At 39.2% G+C, this 21,350-nt stretch overlaps 1 protein-coding gene across 2 annotated transcripts in view; it reads right to left on the minus strand.

Annotated features, from left to right (window-relative positions):
- Positions 1-21,140, minus strand: part of SLC26A4 (solute carrier family 26 member 4) — a 56,109-nt gene extending 34,969 nt beyond the window's left edge. Inside the window, exons 1-6 of one of the 2 annotated variants that reach the window (XM_036760231.1) lie at positions 20,947-21,140; positions 20,170-20,328; positions 18,505-18,644; positions 15,449-15,559; positions 11,066-11,250; positions 9,593-9,757 (exon numbers count right to left, since the gene is read on the minus strand). In XM_036760231.1, coding sequence (XP_036616126.1) covers positions 9,593-9,757; positions 11,066-11,250; positions 15,449-15,559; positions 18,505-18,644; positions 20,170-20,324 — 756 coding nt within the window. In that variant the 5' untranslated portion in view covers positions 20,325-20,328; positions 20,947-21,140. Of the gene's footprint in view, positions 1-9,592; positions 9,758-11,065; positions 11,251-15,448; positions 15,560-18,504; positions 18,645-20,169; positions 20,329-20,755; positions 20,776-20,946 lie in introns of those variants that run through there. The other variant, XM_036760232.1, reaches the window with a different exon arrangement.
- Positions 21,141-21,350: the final 210 nt, after the last annotated feature.

Here is a 21,350-nt window from a genome sequence, read left to right on the forward strand (position 1 = left end):
TTTAAGTTAATTATAATTCATTATGTATCAAAAGCAATTATTTGGTCACACCCTCTAAGTTTTCATCAGGATTCTTTCGGTGTGTTCCCGGTGGTTCTGATTTTTTTTTCTTTGTAATATTTTTAAGAGTCTTTCCAGATTCTTTCTATTCCCTGTACTTGTTGACCCAGACTAATTTTCTTTCTGTTGCAAAAAGATAACATCCTAGTTCTCACCGATCATCAACCTGGGCAGTATGATGGCATCACATTTCACTTACTACCTTTCCTCATGCACCATTGTGCTAGTGATTGTACACTTTATGTTCGATTCATCAGATTTCTTATTACTGAACCATAAGCAATGCTTCAAGTTCTAGATTCAGAGACGTCTGGAAGGACTGACACAGAATGAAGTCAGAAGAGTTAGAACAATTCACGCAATGGCTAAAACATTGTAATGGAAAACAACTTTGAAAGACAAGAACTCAGGTCCACCTAATGATTCCAGAAGACCAACGATGAAGCATGTTTGGAACAATGATGAAGAATTCTTCCTACCTTTTGGAAAAGAGGTGATGGGCTAGAGATGCAGAATGAGACATGTATTTTCAGACAGAAACAATGTGTGGATTTGTTTTGCTCACCTATGATTATTTATCACAAGGAAGACTTTAAAAAATTTTGGAAGAGAAGAACTGGAGGAAGGGGTAGGGGTTTGGTGATAGTGATGCTAAAAAAAGAGAAAAGAATGTAAATGAAGCACTTTTTAAATGCACAGAAGAGCACAGAAGGGAATTTATAGGGAGACACAGACTGGCAGAACAGCTTTGAAACAAATGTTGAATTTTAAATTTTTTTTAAAAAACTAGTTGTATATAATTAAAGATCACAGTTTTCTGTTCTTCTTTGCATATGGAAATGTACATGTTTATGGGTGTTTGTCAAGCTCAAAATAATAAAAAATAAAATTAAAATTAAAGAATACATCTGATTCCTAAGTTCTATACAAAATGACTTTAGCAATAGAGAAAGGATTATTGACAAGAGTTGTTTCTGTTGTTATTTGGTCATGTCCAACTCTTTGTGACTCCATTTGGGTTTTCTTGGCCAAGATACTAGAGTGGTTTGCCATTTCCTTCTCCAAATCATTTTAAAAATGAGGAAACTGACGCAAATAAGGTTAATGACTTGCCCAAACTCACACAGCAAGTGTCTGAGACTGTATTTGAACTCGGATCTTCCTAACTCCAGGCCTGGTGCTCTGTCCACTATGCTACTTAGAGTACCAGACTGGTAGTCTGGTGACATGGGGCCTTAGGCAAAGTACAAATTCTCTAAGCCTCAGATTCTTTATTCTGCAAAACGAAGGGGTTGAACTAAATCATCTCTAGTTTCCTTTCTGGTTCTAAAATCCCACAATTTATTCAAAGATAGTCAATAAACATTTATTAAGTATCTAGTACTGTGGTAAGAGTTGAGTACATGAAAAGAATCAAAAGGAACTTACAATCTAACAGGGAATTTTATAAATTAAGTGAAATTTATAAATTTTATAAATTAAATTAAAAGAACTTGAAAACATCATTTGCTGACCAATATGTTCATAATCTTAGCATAGAAATTTTGAAACTCTTAGAGTAAGTTATGACCACACATATGACCACAAGGTTATGATGACAATTCTCTAGATAATTCAAACACACAAACAAAACACCCTAAACACTATTACTGATATTTCAGGTAAAACTTTTGTTTGAACCTGAATGATCTTGGTAAATGTCACAGTCCTCAGATTGGCTTGGTGTGTATAGATACAAATGGGACATGGTGTTGGGAGTTAGCAGATCTGGGTATGTGGAAAGCAAGGTCCTTGAAGAGAGGGACTGTTTCATTTTTTGTCTTTGTTATAACAAAACACACTAGAGGGCCTGGCCCAGGGTAGGTGCTGAGACTGTTTTGAGCCTTAACTCCCCAGTTAGCTGTGGGACCACAAGTAAGTCAATCCGCATTTTTGAAATTCAATTTCTACGTCTACAAAAACGGAATTAACTAACTTGCATTACTTGACTCAGAAATCTTGTAAGGAAAACATTTTACAAAGTGCCATACAGATGGTAAGAACTTTGAAATAATTAGTGTTTTAATCAAATCCTTCCTAGCTCTAGCATTCTGTGACTTTATGCCAATCTGTAAGCAAAAAAGGTCCCCAATCTCCAAAATTATCCTATCTGTATATGCTAATAAAGGGATATGCCAAGATTCACACAGAATTAGGGCTGGCAAAGGTCATAGAATCATAGATTTAGACCTGGAAGGCACTCTAGAGGCCTAGAGGTAGGTTATCTGGTGAAACCCGCTGATTTTAAACTTGAGGAGAATGAGGCCCAAGGGAAATTAAGTGATTTAGTCAAGGTCACCCAGGAAGTAAGTAGAAAAATCTTTGGATATGAACCCAGGGCTTCCAATCCCAAGTCCACAGCATGAGTGAACTATAGATACATTCTGTGTATTTTTCAAGGCAGGTACCAATTTTTACACTCGAATTAAAGAATTTTTAAAATTTACCCTCCTAGGGTAAAGACAAGATGACTCAAAGAAAAAGTAGTTTTGTTTTATAAACAAGATACTCCTGAGAGGAAAGGAATATGTTCTTCAAGAGAATTAGAAAAAGGAAAAACCTCAAGAAGAGAATTAAGAGCTTTGTTCTACCAAAGTCAGCCCTATGGGAATTATAGATCAAGGCACTTTTACTCAGTTATTTCAGACACAGAATCTTCACTCAACAGTGAAAGATGGTGCTTCATTTATTTCCCTTACTCTGAATAAGTCTTTGTTTTCAAGCCCCACTTCAAAATCAAGCCAAAGGGACTGGAACACCTTGTGAGTTGTAAACTGTAGCTTATCCATTTCCAGCAGGCATACTGCACTTGTAGCTCTCGTGTCAATAATAAACTGTTCTCAATTAGCCAATAGTAATGCCTCATCTATCGAGAGATCTCTGACTCAGAAAATCCAATCATCTCTGATACATCCAAGAACAAGGGAGTGAGCAAAGAAATATCTTGAAAGGCTAAGTCTATGCACTAAACCTCATGAATATTATCCATATAAGAACCTCTGGAGGATCCTCACTCTTAGCTTGTTTTTTCTTTTTTTCTTTTCTTTTTAATTTATGGACTAAAACAAGTACTTCTATAACATAGCACAATAAAAAAAAAGATGATTGCACATAAACTGCAAATCTACTATGCACAACTTGCTATTCCTTTCAAATATACGAAATTATCATATAATACATAACATAACAAAATTATCATATAAATTTCTTTTTTTTCTTCTCCTCCCCCAGATAGCTGCCATTAGACACAAATATTAATTTAGGCACAATTCTAATGAATATTTGTTGATTGAGTTTTCTAGCCCACTACAGAGGAGAAGCAACAAATGAGAAGTTGGGAGGGACTTTCTAGAGGCAAGCACTTGACTCTAGTAAGAGGTAAGAACTGGGGGGTGGGGGAGGATGGGGAAGTCACAGCAAGGGAGGAAAGAAAAACCAGAGACGTAGACTTAAAAACTCAGAAATCTAGTAGTTTGGGGCTACTTCTTTATGCACTTAGGTAGATATTGATAGCATTGTTGGATTGAAGCACGGGCCAATAACTGGTGTTTGGAAAGATGACTGAATCATTTAAGAAAAGGTTAGAGTCACAGAATTTGAGTGTTGGCAGGGACCTCAGCAGACACTGAGTCCAACTCATGCACCAAAGGAATTCCTGCTATCATATACATGATAAGTCATCTAATTGTTAGGAAGGTTTTCCCACCATCAAAAAGTCTAAATTGGTCTCTGGGCTACTTATTATACTCACTGCTTCTGGTTCTGCCCTCTGCGACCAAGCGGACAAGTCCAATACCTCTCCAAATGACAGCTCTTCAAATGCATGAAGACAAACTATCATGTCCCTGCTAAGTCTTCATTTCTTCTAGCTAACCACTCCCAGTTTCTTCTATCCACCCTCAAGGACCTTCTCTTCTTCCGACACTCTCCAGCTTATCATATCCTTCTTAAACAATACTCAGGATGAAGCCTGATGAGGGCAAAGTACAGGGGGTTATGACTTTTACATTGCTGGAAGCTATGCCCTCTTCATGCAGCTCTAACCAAATTCTCTTATTTCATCATCCACACCATACTGTTGACTCATATATATTGAACTTATAGCCCACTAAATCCTCCCAGAAGGTTTTTTAAAAAATGTTTAACTATTCATGCCTCCCCATCTATACTGATAAGGTTAATGTTTTTATACCCAAGTGCAAGAGTTTATTTTTTTAATCCTTATTCAATTTTATCTTATTAGACTCAACTTGGGGCTCTAGCCCACAGTTGTCAAACACATGGGGGTGGGGGTGGAGGGGGGGTGGCATTCAGCCCTCAACACTCCAAAGTACAACCCAAGCCAGATTAAAATATAATTGGTAAATATTTAACAAAATAAATTAAAATAAAATATAGATAACATTAATATATCATTTTCTAAGTCAATATGCACCCCACAGGGATTATTCTATTTAGTTTAGTGTCTCTTGCTGGCCCCTTTTCTCCCCTCCCCCCCTACTCTGCCCCTTTTCAATTTGAGTTTGACCCCATTGCTCTAGCCCTTCAAGATCCTTATGGATCCAGACTTTCATTCGGTGTGTAAACTATCCCTCTCAGCTTTGTATCATTTGAAAATCCTTTGAGCATATTATTGATGCCTTTATCCATATCAATGACAAAATGTTAATCATCACAGGGCTAAGCACAGATCCCTGGGATATTCCTATAGACCTGCTCTCTCTTTGACATTGAATATTGCTAGCTACTACTGTACTATCATCTAATCCATACTCTCTCCATCTTCCCCACAAGAAGAGATGAGCTATCTTATTAACAGCTTTGCTAAGAGTTAGGTAAATTATACCCACAGCTGGGTGGCACTGGACCTGGGGTCAAGAAGTTATGTTGTTTAGATGTGTCTGATCGTGACCCCATTTGGGGTTTTCTTGGCCAAGATACTGAAATAGTTTGCCCTTTCCTTCTCCAGCTCATTTTACACATGAGGAAACTGAAGCAAACAGGGTTAAGTGACTTGACCAGGGTCACACAGCCAGTAAGTGTCTGAGGCTGGACTTGAACTCAGATTTTCCTGACTCCAGTCCCAGCACTCTATCCGTTGAGTTCAAATCCAGCCTCAGACACGTAGTGGCTGTGTGACCCTGGACAAGTCACTTAACCTCTATCTATCTCAGTTTACTCATCTGTAAAATGGGGATTTTTTTTTTTAGCACTTGCCTTCAAAGGCTATACTGAGGATCAAATGAGATCATTTTTGCAAAACACTTTATCAAACCTTAAAAGCACTATATAAATGCTAATTATTATCCCCTTTATCTATTAGTTTAGTAATCTTGTCAGAAAAGGTTAGTCTGGTGTGACCTATTCTTGATGAAGCCAAAGTGGCTCTTTACAGCCACCACTTTCATCTCTATATGTTCAATACCCATGTCTTTAATAATCTGTTCTAGAATTTTCCCAGGAATTGAATAAAGAAGGTAAGTGTATCCATTTAGAATGGAAAATGGTTTTTAAAAATAAATTTTAGTGCTTATTGAAGTAAACTTCAATGAATATATAAAAAATTGATTCAAATTTATAAGAATAAGAGCCATTCCCCAAATGATAAATGGGTTGAGGGCTATGGACAAGCAGATTTCAAGGGAAGAAATATAAACTGTCTATAGTCATATGAAAAAATGTTCCAAATCAGTATTGTACAGAGAAATAAAAATTAAAGCAACTCTAAGGTTCTATCTACCTCACACAAAGTGGGAAAATTTCAAATGTTGGAGGAGCTATGGGAAAACAGGAATGCTGAAGCACTGTTGGTGGATCTGTGAATTGGCCTAACCATTCTAGAAAGCAATGTGGAACTATGCCAGAAACCTCTAGTAGACTCTTTGACCCAACAATTATACTAATAGGCTTATATCGTAAAGAGATCAAAGAAAGAGGTAAAGAATACATCTGTACAAAAATATGTATAGCAGTTCTTTGCAGTGGCAAAGAACTGGAAACTAAGGAGATGCCCATCTACTGGAGAATAGCTAAACAAATTGTGGCATATAAATGTAATGGAATACTAGAAGATGGTTTCAGAGAAACCTGCAAGGATTTATATGAACTCACATAGAGTGAAATGAACAGAACCAAGAGAACAACGTATATTTTAATATCATATTATAAGAAATAATAATTCCGAAAAACTTAAGAACTCTGATCACACAATGTTCAAGCATGGTTTTGGAAGACTGATGAAGAATGCTACCCATCTCATGACAGAGAAGTGATGGGATTATATACAGCATGAAACACACATATTTGAATTTGGACAATGTGAAAATTTGTTTTGCTTGGCTATATTCTTTGACAAGGATTTTGTAGTCCTTTTTCTTTTCTTTTTCCCCAGTCGGGGAAAGGGGAGGTAGGAAAAGAAAAAGTCCTTGATAATTGAAAATAAAACCAAAACTTTAATAAAAAAGACTTTGGACTTTATTTACATATTGAGTGGGATAAAGAATGGCTGTATGGCACAGTGGATTGATAACCAGCTTTGGAGTCAGATAGACCTGGCATATAACTAGGGACACTGTCACGTAACCCTTCAATACCCCATACAATACCTGAAGGCTCTTAAGTTGCATACTAGGTACTTCTCTGCATAGAAGGGGTTTCCTCACTGAGAGCGCCCCATGGCAATGAAATTGCAGTTCAGGTGCCCCTCAAAACAAGCAAAATGCATGGAAATGATTTTGAATTGTAGTCAAGACCCTCTTTTTATCTTTCTCGTATGAAGTCCTCTGAGGAAAGTCTCTTAAGAGCCTCTTTTAACATTTCCTTTTTCTCTCTGCCTCTAGTTTTTCTAGTATTTTTTGAATTAGATTTTTAAAAGATTTTCCCCCTAATTCAAGTGTAATATTTCCTCTTAAGTTTCTTTGTCTTCATTATATTTAGTTGTCAGTACTGCAGGACACAAAGCTCACAATGTGAGAGGGAGAGGAAAGAGAGAAAGAAATGGGGGGGGAGAACGAGGGAGGGAGAGAGAGAGAGAGAGAGAGCAAAGAAAAAGAGGAAAGAGAAAAACAGAGAGAGAGCAAAAAGAAATAGAAAAAGAGAGAGGAAAGAGAGAAAAACAGGGGGAGAGAGAGAGAGAGAGAGAGAGAGAGAGAGAGAGTGAGAGAGAGAATGAGAATTAGCCACATTCCTGGAGGAAATATCTTACACCAATCTTCCAGTTTTCCCCTAAGGAGACAGCTGCTCTTTTGAATTTGTTCTGTTGTGAATGATCATGACTGATAACACCAGAAGCAAAGTTCTATTCTCCAAAGTTACCTAACCCATAGAGCTATTATGAAAGGACTTCTAGGCCTCCTGATTCACATCAGAACACACCCTATTCAGTACTAGACTGGAATAGCTCAAATACCTCTATCCAACTTGGCCAGGCCCTGAGGAGGCTCTCGTAGAATAATCAGGACCACAAAAGGCTCTCTTAAAACATCTTATTAATGGGATTGTAGTTTTGTTCTGGTGTCATTTTGCTGGGCTTTCACTGCTCAATGCTTTGCTACACCACCTTTTCCCTTCCTACTGTTTCTTTTTGCTAGTTTCTATGACTCCCTTCAACCCCAATCCCCTTTCCTACATCTTCTGTCTAGTCTTAACTATTTCACAGACTTCTGCAAGAGCCTTCTTCTGGCCTTGTTTTAACTACTGAAATATTGAAGAAGTCAGGTTAATTTCACCTCAAGAAAATTAGGATGCTAGATAAAGTAAAAAACAGGCTTCTGTGGAAAGGAAACAAGAATATGCATAGCAAATGAGAGGAGGATTGATGGGTGCCCAGAGGCAGTTTGGCCATTTGATTTCCTTTCTACGTTGCTGCTTTCAACTAGCTCACATAGACCACTAAGCCTAAGTAGTAAATCTATCCGGTGTAGGATCAGTCTTTTCACTCTTCTTGTTTCAGTATCCATCTCTTTATCTAAAACGGATCTGTAGTCATGCCTTGCTTGAAATGCAGTTCCTGGAGACAAAATGTCTCTATTTGCCAGAGGATCTGTGGTCATAAGAGATTGGATTGTTAAGGACTTCAGTTCCTGGGTAGCCAGGTAGGACGGAAATCAGTGAATGGCCTCCTTCTAAGCTCAAAAACAGGGCAACATCCTGGGTTCAGAAGCCAGGAGACTTAGGTATAGAGACAAGCTGACCTGAAGAATATGACAGTGAGATAAATGAGGGGTTGGAAGAATGAAGGAGTGAGATAGAATTAGACAATATAGAAGGTATCTAGATGGATTGAATTTGGGAAATTGCAATTATTTTCAAGTACCCAGGCTTCCTAATGAAACAAATATCCATTATTTTTAACACAACAACAATCTGTTGGTGATGCTATATCATACTGAATTATGTACTATCCTAGTCTCTGTGCAACACAAAGGACAATGGATGGACATTGGTCATAACTTGACTGTAATTATGGTCAATCATCTGTATTATAGTTGATCAATTACATGAAAGCATTCCATGTGCGACTAGAAATGGAGTTGGATCAATCATATAACAAAAGTTGGGGATAATCATGGGACAGCATATATCCACTTCATAGGTGACCTTTTCATGTTAAGAGACTTCAAGGAAGATCCCAATAAATTGAGAGGATTTCAAGATTATAGGCAAAGAGTGACCAAGGATGAAAGGCATGGGGGTTGTGATCTCCACCAATGGGGGGGCGGGGCGCAGGGCCCGGAGGCAGAATCCAGACTTGATAAGATCACCCATCTATTGAAGTAATGCACCAAGTACGCACAGAAAGAATGAGGGACTTGGTAGGAAAAGAAACAAATAAAATAATAAACAACAAGCAGCTAATGCTCCGTCTGACTGTGCCATTTCTGTCTATAATTCAGCCATTCACCCAATCTTCCATGTTCAGGACCTTATGGTTATCTTAGATTCTCTCCTTCCCATCCATCACCTCTCACGTATACAATCATTATCAAGTCAAGTTTCCCCATTTCCACATCTTTCATTTCCATTGCCTTCTCTCTATTCCCACAATTTGCTCTGGTTCCGCCCTTCATTATCACCTCCTTGTTGCATTAGACTCCTCTTATTGTCTCTACTCTCTCCCACTCCATTCCATCCTTCCTTTATGACTGTGTTGAGAAGCTAATGTTAATTTGTATAGTGCTTTAGAGTTTGCTAAGGATTTTGCAAGTGTTTTCTCATTAGATCCTCACAATAGTCGTGTGAAGTAGGTGCCATGATCATCCCCACTTAACAAATGGGGAAACTAAGGCTGAGAAGGATTAAGGGACCTGCCCAAGGTCATGCAGCTAATATCTGAAGGCAAGATTCAAAATTAGATCTTTTACCTACTGTGCCACCTGTCTTTCTTCAGCCTTACACTGAATAGTTCTGAATATAATGAAGGGAGGAGAGAGAATAGATAGTACCTGAGTTCAGCACTGGCAGGATCAAAAAATAATAAAACAAAAATACTCACATATATTATTGAGAGGACACCATTATAATTTTTGGTCGAAACATTGAGGACAATTTTCAGCTGCGAGACAAATACTTGAAAGGCAGCTGCTGTTGTGAATCCTCCAACTAACGGATCTGCAAGATATCTAACGATGAATCCAATCTGCAAACATCCTAATATCAACTATTACAAGAAGAAAGAAAAACAAATGGTTTACTTTGAATGAATGAAAAAATGCTAACATTTTGCCTCTAGCTGATATTTGCAGAGTGCTGCTCAGGCTTCTAAAGTTTTTTCCATATACTACCTTATTTTATCCAACAACCCTGGAATATGTTATAAAATGGGAACAATGAGAGAGATTCAGTGCTTCTCCCCTGGTTGCACAGCTAATAAGTTTAAGAGACAGAATTCAAAACTAGGTCTTTTGTGACTCCAGGGCTGCTTAGCAGGCCTTTTACAATGATGTGCTACAGTCTCATATCTGACAATAATTTTGTCCTTGTTTCCTCAGCACCTAGGACAGTGCCTAGCTCATAATAAGTACTTAATAAATAATAAGTACTTAAATTGTGTTTAATAAATACTTGAATTATGCTTAGTAAACACTTGAATTGAATTGATATATGTCTTTAAAGATACATCAGTTCTCTCACAACTCTGTGAAATAGATATTTCAGGTATTATTCTCCCCATTTTACAGAGAAACTGAGACTCAGGAAGGCTAAATGCCTTAGTCAGACTAGTAGTAAAAGTAACTGACATTTATGAAGGGTGTTCCAAAAGTCTTAGTGCAATGTAATGTTAAGTCTTACTGCAAAGCTTTAATAGCTTAAGTACTTCTATTAAATTTAATGGGTTAAATAGTTTAGATACCCTGTTTAGCCCTTAAAGCTTGCATCCTTATCCTTACAACAACCCTATGAGCCAATACTTAGAGGTATTATTCCCAGTCTACAAATAAGGAAATTGAGGCTTAGAGTGAATTAAGTGACGTGCCAGCTATGGTAGGAACATAATAGTATGTGTCAGAGAGAAATCTTGAACCAAGGACTGAGTGACAAGCCCTTGGTCACATTTCCAAGAAAGGTCAGAGGTGGGATTCAAACCCAGATCCAATAAGAAGCTATGATGATTTGATGATAGCCCACACCACATCAAACACAAAAATACCTGTACAAAACCAAATGGCGTTTTTGTTCTGGACCTGTGATTTCATTAGTGTGGTATGGAAATCCCTTCCACCAATGGTGATTGGTAACTCATCTGTAATTTAAATTCTTAAAGAATTGCTCAAAGGATAACTGAGAAATTATTCAAACCCAAAGGGTTTGTGCCCAGAGGGACATAGCTAGTAGGAGGGAAAATGTAAATCCAGATTTTTGACTCTAAGAAAGGTCCTCCTTTCACTATATCTTGGTGACTCTCCAATATTGTTATTTAATAAAGAGATTGTGACTTAAATGTGTATTTGCCATACAGATACATTACCTGTATAATGCCAACTAAAACAGTGAGGGTGCTGGCAATTAACACTCTCTCTGCATCTCTGGCATCAGAGTCTACCCCCGTAATGTTGTCGACAGTACCATTGGGGCTTAACACGACAAACTGTTCATCAGGAGCCATGCTTAGAACAACAGATCCCACCATCAAACTGACCACAGGGAAGGGTCCTAGAAATTACAGGAATTAATTTGTCATTAGTCAATTAAGAATTACAAACATCTATATATTATTGTCAGCAACATGCCAAATAACCAACACCTTAGTTAAGGAAAAAACTTTGTTCATTCAGCCAACAAAATCAAAACCCCAATTCCTCAGGGCATACACATTGATCTTGCTTTCATTTTGTTCCACAACATGCTTAGTTCCATCCCATATGAGCCCATTTCTCATTTTATTCTGTGTTTAGATCTATCTGGGGAAGAATTAACCCAGCGTTTTGTTAAATTTTTCAGGATTTACAACAAGATAATGAACAGTGAGAGGAGACTGTAATTTGGTTTTTTTTCTTTTTACCATAGAGATAAGCTTTTAATCTAAGTCTAGGACAAGAGAGAGACTGACAGCAAACGAACCCACAGGTTTCTTTCCCCTAGCCAGTCCCTTGCTCACTGAATTCTTGGTGTAAAAATATAGAGTTCATCTCTTTGTTGTTGTTGTTGAGTTGTGTCCCGTTTGGTGTTTTCTTGGCAAACATACTGGAGTGCTTTGCCATTTTCTTCTCCTGACCATTTTACAGATGAGGAAACTGAGACAAACAGTGTTTACTGACTTGCCTAGGGTCACATAGCTAGTAAATGTCTGAGGCAAGATTTGAACTCACAAAGATGAGTCTTCCTGACTCCGGGCCTGGTCTTCTGTCCACTCTGCCACCTAGCTGCTCCAGTTCACATCTACTATGCATTAATTAAAAAGTACTTTCCAGGTTTGCACCAGCCCAAGGCAGAGGGAAGAGTGTGTGCAATGGCATAGAGACGAAAAATTATGAAGCATATTTGGGGAATAGCAAAAAGTCCACTTTGGCTAATAGGAAATAAAATTTTAAAAAGCCACAATTTTGATACCATCAGAGGACCTAAGGTTCAAATCTCAGCAATATAACTTTAGGTAAATCACATTTTCTGGGCCTCCATTTTCTCATATGTAAAATGAAGGGGTTGGCCTAGCTGGTCTCTGAGACCTAGCTCTAAACATATAATTCTTCCAGGTTCAGGACTTTGGACTTTATTTGTTAGACAATTGGAGGGATTTGAATTAGGAAGTGGCATGGGTAGACCAATACTTTAGGAAGATTAAGTTGGCAGAACTACCAAAGAAGAGATTGGAGATGGGAAAAAAATCAATCAATATTTATTAAGTGCCTACTATGTTCCAGGCACTGCCAAGCACTACAGATACAAAAAGAGGCAAAGGATAGCTCTTGCTCTCAAGGAGCTCATAATCTAATGGAATATCTGATGAAAAGCAGGTAAGAGAATATTAAAGAATTTCAGATAACAGAAGGCCAGGTGTAGGGTGATGGAAGTAGACATGGCTTTCAAAGGAGAAGCTACATCCTAGTGATATTTTTTTTTCCTTTTAAATTTATTTATTTATTTGACAACATTCAGTTTCTCAAGTTTTTGAGTTTCAAATTTTCTCCTCCTCCTTCCTCCCCACCCAAGATGGCATGCAATCTGATATAGGTTCTACATATACCCTCCACGTGCAAGTGATGTTAGAAATGAAAAGACTTGATAGTTTAGATAGAGGACAGGGAATGAGGAAGGGAGTAGAGGGCAGAGTCAAGGGTAATTCCAAGAGTTTTACTGTGGATGACTGGGAAGAATGATGGTGCCATTAATAGAACCAAGCAACTCAGTAGTGAAAAAGTCGGAAAGTTGGAGTTTGCTTTGAAAAATGTTGAATTTGGAATGCCAAAGAATTGTTCAGGTGATGATGTATAACAAGCTGACAGGAGTCTGGGCAGCATTGCTGAAGATCAGCATTAATGTTTTATTTACTAGAACACTCTTTCAAGAGAAAATTAAAAATTTAAGGCAAGAAGGAAGGAACCCTATTTTGAATTACATCAAGGAAGAGAGCTAAACCTAGCTTTAAAAATTATTTTGGCAAAATGTTGATACCCTTCCCATGGGATAGAAAAGACATATACTGAAATGGCATATTTTAAAGACATTCTTCCTAATGTTCTGAGGTCTCTTCCAGTCAAAACTATGTTCCAATGAAAGGATGAGCATTTATTGAGTGCTTACTATGTGCTAAACATTGCACTACATACTGGGGAAAACAAATAGAAAAGGAGTTTGAGCAGTTCCTTCAATCGAGGAATTTACATTCTAACTGGGAGAAATTATCCTTAAACTGAGTGTTCCTCCAAGCTCTATTCTCAGTCCTCTTCAACTTCTCTCTTTCCCTACCGTCTTCCCTGGCAATCTCATTTGGCTACCGATTATTTGCAGATGGTGGTAACATCTCTATCTCTAGTCCTGACCTCACTGTTGAACTTCAGAACCAATATCTCCAGGTGCTTATAAAACATCTCTAGCTGGAGGATGGGCCCCATCACCTCAAAATCAACATGTACTAAATCAAATGTATTGTTTTTTTCTTTCCACTAAAACTACTTTTCTCCCTGACTTCACTTTTTTTTGGTTGTGCTGTTGTGTATCTCATCTCTTTAGGTTGTAGTCCTATGGTTATCTTAGACTCTTCTCGTATCTAATCAATTAACAAACCAACCAAATCAATCAATATGCTTTTTTATGAAGTGCCTACCCTATGTCAAGTTCTGTACTAGGTGCTGAACAGGAGGCCCTTTGCTTCCACTCCACATTTCTCACATCTGACCACATCTCTCTGTTTACATTGTAACAACCTACTTCAGGTCCTCATGAGTTCCCCATGGATTACTGTAATAATCTGCAGTCAGGTCTTCCCACTTCCAGCCCTGATTCCCTCTAATTTATCCTTCATATTGCAGCCAGAACAATCTCTCTTGTAAGTAGATCCAGTCATTCACGTCTACACTCAAAAATCTTCAGTGGTTCCCTATTATCTCCTTTAGCTGGCATTCAAAGACATGCACAGTCTTGTAGCTTGACAATCTAGAGCCACTCAAACTTTCCAGGCTCTACAGGCAGTTCCTCTATAGTGCAGCACATACATTCCCATATTATGCAAAATCTTGTGATTAAAAAAATTATGGGGAAAATGGGGTTAGGAGGACAACACTCAAAAACTTCATGAGTGACACATAAAAAAAGGTATGAACTTCATACAAAATGGTAGCACAGTTTATATACATGTTAAAAGGTTAAGAAATGCACAAATATTCCAATAAATGGTAGCCTGACTCGTGCCCCAGGCTGTAGGAGCAAGTTGAGCAAGCCAGCCAAACTCTGGGCCTCAGGGTTGGAGACTCAGGTTGGTGGGGGTGGGGTATTGTGAACCAGCCCTTCTTTTCCCACAACTCCAACTGAACCAGAAGATGCCTCACTCAAATCCTATATCCTCCATGAAGCTTTCCCTGATCCCGTAGTCAGTAATGACTTTTTTCCTTGGTCCTCACATAGCACTTGGATTCATAACTCTAATGCATTTATGTGATACTGTGTATTTTAGATTTTACCATGTTTTTGTTTTATACTCCTCAGTTTCAAAAGGACTGTCTTGTTGAAATTTTCTGATTCCCTTAGTGCCTAGCACGGTACTTTGCACTTAATAATAAATGTTGGGGGGCAGCTAGGTGGCCCAGTGAATAGAGCACTGGCCCCGGAGTCAGGAGGACCTGAGTTCAAATCCAATATCAGACACTTGACACACTTACTAGCTGTGTGACCTTGGGCAAGTCATTTAACTCCAATTGCCCTGCATTGCCCCCTCCAAAAAAAAATAATAAATGTTGAATCAATGAATTCTAAGTTAATTTGGTGAAACAATGAGTTCAAAGTCAATATAAGGTTTTCCTCTTTTCAGCTTAGCTTTTGTACAAGATTTAAGATCTTATATACTTTCTAAATAACGGGTCAATTTTATGAAGGGTGGTCTTTTCTCCCCAAAGTACTACTAGAATTTGAAAGACTATAGTTTTCATTTTTTCTCAATTTTCCCACTTCTTAATTACTTTCTATTGAAGAAGGAAGTTCTATTACTTCTTTCAACAAGGGTGTTGCATTTCCAAAACAAAGAATTACCAGCATATCCCATAAATAAAAACAACATACAAATAACCAAACTGACTATCACTAAGACCCCAAGTCAACTGAAAAAACAAAGGAAAATCCCCAGAAGGCTTAGATATTCTCCAATGTATTTTAATCGTCTATGCTATACTGATATAAATAGAGATATATTCATAATTACCAACTGAGATGTGTCTTGATGTTCCAAAGAAAAAATATGTCAAGATGGGAAAGAAAGCAGAGTAAAGACCAAACCCGACAGGAACTGCAGCGAGTAGTGCATATGCCATACCTGAAAGTACATCCAAAACAGTTTAATTCACAAATCTAAAAGTTGCTGTTTTATCTTCTATATTGAGAAAGTGCTTTCTACCAATAATCACTCTCACTAGTCTCTTTTAATATTTTATTTTTCCAATTACATGTAAAAACAACTTTTCACATTTGTTTCTGAAAATTTTGAGTTCCAAATTCTTTCCCTCCCTCCTTCCCCTCTACCCTCATTGAGAAGGCAAACAATTTGATATAGGTGAAATATGTGCAGTCATGCAAAGCATATTTCCATATTTGTCATGCTGTGAAAGAAAACACAAACCAAAAAAAGGCCCAATAAAAATAAAGTTTTTTAAGTATATACTTTGATCTGTACTCAGACTCCATCAATTCTTTCTCTAGAGACAGAAAGCGTTTTTTCATCGATTTCTTCAAAATTGTCTTGGATCACTGCATTGCTGAGAATAGTTAAGTCATTCACAATTGATCTGTGTACAATGTTCTCCTGGCTCTGCTCACTTCACTTTGCTTCAGTTCATGTAAATCTTTCCAGATTCTTCTGAAATCATTCTGGTGATCATGTCTTATAGCACAATAGTATTTCATCATAATCATATACCACAACTTAGTCATTCCCCAATTGATAGGCATCCCCTTCTCCATAAGTCTCAATAAAGCAACTTAGCCTGCTTATTCTACATAAAAGTTTGTGGGTATGTTGGATATAAGGTCCAGACCTATGATTTCATTGGTCGTAAACTCCTTGCATGGAAATTCCTTCCACTGGTACAGACTGGCAACTGCTCTATAACTCAGAATCTTAGTGGCCTAGGACACTGAGAAGTTAAATAATTGGTCATAGTCACACAGCTAGTACATGGGCTCATGGGATCCTAGATCTAGAGCTGGAAGAGAGCTTAGAGGTTGCTTGGACCAACCCTCTTCATTTTGGAGATTGAGGTAACTGAGGCTCGCAGAGGTTGTACAGTTCATAATCATCTGAGGTAAGGTTTGAATCCAGGTTGCTTTGACTCCAGAGCCTCTGTCAAAGGTAGGATTTAAACCCACCTCCTCCTGACTCTGAAAAGTCCTCTATCACCTCTGTCACTAAAAATAATCCAACCTGGCTGAAACAAAGGTTTCGTTTAAATGTGCTACCTATTCAAATGATTGACCAGATTAATAAGTAATTTAATCACTTAACTAGTTAAGCAGTTAAACAAGTTAAACCAATTCTTTGAACTGTTTAGTTAATTCAAATGATCTAAGCAATTTTGCATGTGGACAAACTTGTGGCTGAGCTCAATCCTTTTTTATGAGCCCAATTACTGTTACACAGTTCCCTTCCCCTTCACAGTTCCCTATGAAGGAAAAAAAAAAGTTTATCTCTAGGCAAAAAGGGGGAAAAAACCCATCCAACTGAACATGCCAACAATGCTGCCTGAGCCTGTATATAACTAATTATATAGGTGAGAGGAGTTAAAAATGCACCTCAAAGAACAAGGTCCTCTCTACCTTAAATTCCATGAGCCCTATGATACTAAGAATACTAGAGGGATCCTTGCACAGTCTCTACATCTTCCCCAGGTTAGTTCATACTCCCAAGCATGTGCCTGGAGGGCCTATGCATCACATAACCTCAGGACAGAATATGGAGCACCTCTATATATATTTAATCTTTTGGTTAAATGTTTACTGGTTGGGCCAGTCAGATTTTATTCTAGCTTAATTCCCTAATCCCACTCGGCAAGTGAGGGGGGAAACTCTAGCAACCCATGACATCAAATGGTATGGAAATTTTGTCTTTAAATCATTCATAATAAGGAGTGGTCAGTACTCCAAAGCATGTGGAGTAGGAAAGCAGCTCTGGAAAAGAATGTGGTTCTTCTCAGGTAACTCTGCTATTCTAATATTTTGCAGTGATCTTCGTCCTAGGTAGATTTGATTTAAACAAATTTTATTTAAAGAACTGGTCCAAGAATGAAACTTTTTATGTCATTGTTGTTATATGACCTGAAGCCCTCATACTTTATAGAATTTTTAGGATGTGGTAAAATGGTAATGACAACTTCCATTTATATGGAACCTCTATTTTTTGAGGTTTTCAAAGTACTTTTTTCATAGTAATTCTGAGGATAAAAGGTAAGATTGCAAACTTAGCTCTATTAGATATCTTCCAAATGGAGAAAGTTGGAACTTTGTGTGTGCATGTATTCATGCATGGAATCAGAGGATCTTTATCCTCCACCTCACTAAAATAATAATTTAGGTCTTTTCCCATCTACCAGAAATTTTTTTCCCTTCTGTGGGATTTCATCTTTAAATTTATAATGAAAGTCAGTGTGGGTAATGAGGTTAGTTTTTATAGCAATCTCCTTTTCAGAAACACCTTTATTGGAATGACCCATTGTAATAAAGTGAAGTACATCTAGCTATAGATTTGGGAAATTTGAGGCAATTTGGTATAATGCAATAGGGTTGGACTGAAAAGCAGGTTCAAATACCACCTCTATTACTTACTAGCTGTGTGACTTCAAGTAAATCACTCAACTTCCCCAGTCTCTGATTCCTCATTTCTAAAATGGAGTTAATGGTAATACTTCACAGGTTTGCTGTGAGCCTCAAATAATGTATCCTATGCTTTGAAAACTGCTCTTTACATGTTTACCTAGTAGACTGTGCAGCAGCGGTATAACATCTGGGATGGTTAGAAAGACTTCTTTCTGTCTCACTCTGTCTCTGTCTCTGTCTCTCTCCATCTCTCTGTCTCTCTCTTTGTCTCTCTCTCTCTCTCTCTCTCTCTCTCTCTCTCTCTCTCTCTCTCTTTCTCTCTCTCTCTCCTTCTCTCTCTCCCTGTCTCTCTCAGGATCTCCTAAACTATGGGTATGAAGTTACAGTGATTATGTGCAGCCGTGGGAGGCTGTTAAGGGCAAACATTAAAAAGGCGATCTGATGGTCTCTTACCTTGTAAAGTGGCCACAAGCCCGGTGCTAATACCAGAGATTGTGTCACTAAGTAACCACTCTTTTACTCGGTATTTGGGTAGCCACTCCAAGATGGGTAAAAGGGACTTCAGCATCCGAATGGTCCTCCTTCTGGAACAACTACCAAAAAGCAAGGAATATTAGGTTTCTATTCTAATTCTGAGCAAAAATAGTCCACCCATTAGAAGAAATCATAATCTGAACACTATGAAAAATGTGTTTTAACAATTAAACGTACATCTTCACTTTGATAATTGAAGTTTTTATCATGCATTTGCCAAGAACTATATCAGTCATGGAATCATAGACACATTGAACATTAGAACTGATAGAGAACCTAGTTCAAGAGTGTACAGTAGTAGAAAATACATGTGCAAGTATCCTTTTATGAAATTATTAATTTAGAAATGGAAGGACCCTGTTAAGTCATCCAGGCCTGCCCCTTCATTTTACAGATGAGAAAACAGGCTTGCATATGTTAGATGATGTGCCCAAATTCACACAAGTGGTAAATGATGGGCCAGGATTTAAATAGGGTGAGAGACTCCAAAGCCAGTCCCTGACTGTTGTTCACTCACCCCCCCCCCTTTTAATACTCTTATAAAAAAATCCAAATAGATTGTGGTCTCACTAACCAGAAATGAGTTTTGACATTTCTAATCCAGGTGCCTACTTTTTTCCTTTAAGTAAACATGCTTTGTGTATCTTGGCATACCACTCCCTTTGTGCCAGTTTTTACAGGATTCCAAACTTGATGAATAGCTAAGTGACTTCCATGTAATTGTCCCTTGCAACATTCGTTTTCTTTTAAAATCTGGCAATAGGTCAGTTTTCTCTGTTTATGCCATTGGGTTGAAGATTGCATGTTTAGATTTAATTCATTGATAGGAGTTTCCGGGTTTGATTGGACAGCCTCAGTCTCAAATCCCTTCCTGTGATTTTGTGACCACTTTCTAATTATATGGTGTTATTTAGATCCTAAATTCTCAAATGTAGATATAGAGTATAACCTACTGGAACTGGTAATTTAGCATACTTAGACCGTGGCACAAGAAGTCCCAGTCAGGTGATTATCCTAGTGACTCCCCTCCCTTGGACTGGATTTCTCTTAAAAACCCTCAATCTTCACCTCTCCTTCCAACCTTTGCCAGGTCCTCAGAAAGGAATGGAAATCAGGGTAAAGAAGACAACATTGTTTAAGGGAAAACCCAGGTGGTGGGAAACAGCAAGAGACGGTTGCTGGGGAGAAAGGAGAGGACGAGAGAGCAGAGTAAAGGGGATCAGATGGACTGGGGAATCCGGAAAGGTGTGACAGTCGAAAGTCCCTGAGGTTCAGTTTTTCAAAACAGCTAGGGTATGAAACGCGGAATGAAATTTAGAACAGCAAACGAAAGACAGCCTGCGGCCACGACGCTAAACTAGGAGCGTGTGCGAAGCGGACTCCAGAATCTGGAAGACCAAAAGGCCAGCCCGTTTTCACCTGGGAAGGCAGACAGAGGGCTCGCTGCTACTCCAAACCTGAGTTCCCACCCGGGTGAGGCTTCCCTAGCTCACATCACCCAACGACCAGGGCTCAGAGCTCCCTCTCCCCACCCAAGCACGGCGCGACACCCCCAGCCGGTAATAGTGCGGACAGCCCCGCTACCTGCAGCATTTGACCAGTTTCTCGCGGACTGTCTGACGCTCACGCAGTTGCCGTTCGTACTGCTCCAGGAAGGAGGGCTCGTTGTAGACAGGCCGAGAAACTACATAGTTTCTGTACTCCGGCAGCTCCGGGTCCATCCTGCCTGGAGATGCCATGTCCCTGGGAGAGGAGAGAGGGTGGGAAGTGAGGGAGAAAGAGGAGGAGAGGAACGTGACCCGGGAAAGTGATCATCCATTAGCACCGTTTCAGAACCAGACTAGCCGCTGACCCCAGAGAGTCAGAGCTTTCCCCCTCCTTCCCTTCTCCCGTAGGCATCATCCCCAAAATGGGATGGCCTGAAGGAATTGGGACAGCCCGTGGGGCTCAGAGCTTTGGCAGGCTAAGTCTCCCGCTTCCCAAGAGAGCTCGGGATAGTTTTGTGCGGGGGTCCCCTTCCGAATTCTGGAGAAACGAGGCGCTGTCCGGGTACTGAAATTTGTAAGAGTCAGCTAGGCGCCAAAGTGTACGGGGGTAAGGGAAGGCGTAAGAAAGGGAGTAGTGGGCAGAGGACAGCACACAAGTTACTTTCCCACTCATTCCCACTAACCTAAGATGGAGCCATGAGCTCAACCTCTAAGTAGAACACCGTACAGCCCCGGGAAGAGATTGAACCTGGAATCTGTTAGCGGACAAAGAGGTCAGCCTACAGAAAATCGCCTCAGTGGGTCCTCGCCCTCGTGGGACCCTACTTCCAAAAGCAGTGCTACTCCCCTCCCCCGCCCTGGTTTCTCCTCCTACCTCAGCGGCTTTAGCCCAGGTTAGCTTGTTCAGGAAGACAGTGGCCGCCACCCGACAGAACCGAGCCTGTGATGCTTTTCCTTCAGCTCCCTTCACCTTTCCCCTCGCACCCACTGTACGGGAAGGCTGCTGCAGCCCTGCTCTCTACTGGACAGCCAGAGATCTCACCTGCTTCTTAGACTGCCCCTCCCGGAATGTCCCTGGGGATAGGCCCCTAGGGTGCTTTTATATAGTATGCAGAAGGCGGGTGGAACGTTTATTTATGGAGAAACAGATATCTTGGTAAAAAAAAAAAAAAAAAAAAGGGAGTCCCCACCAAAGGGCGACTCTGCTCACCTACATAAGGGGAAAAAATCCTGCCCCTCCTTTTTCCTCTCCTCTAGCTGTTCAACTGTTGTGACTCA

Source organism: Trichosurus vulpecula, chromosome 5 (assembly GCF_011100635.1).
Source record: "Trichosurus vulpecula isolate mTriVul1 chromosome 5, mTriVul1.pri, whole genome shotgun sequence".
Lineage (NCBI taxonomy): Eukaryota > Metazoa > Chordata > Mammalia > Diprotodontia > Phalangeridae > Trichosurus > Trichosurus vulpecula.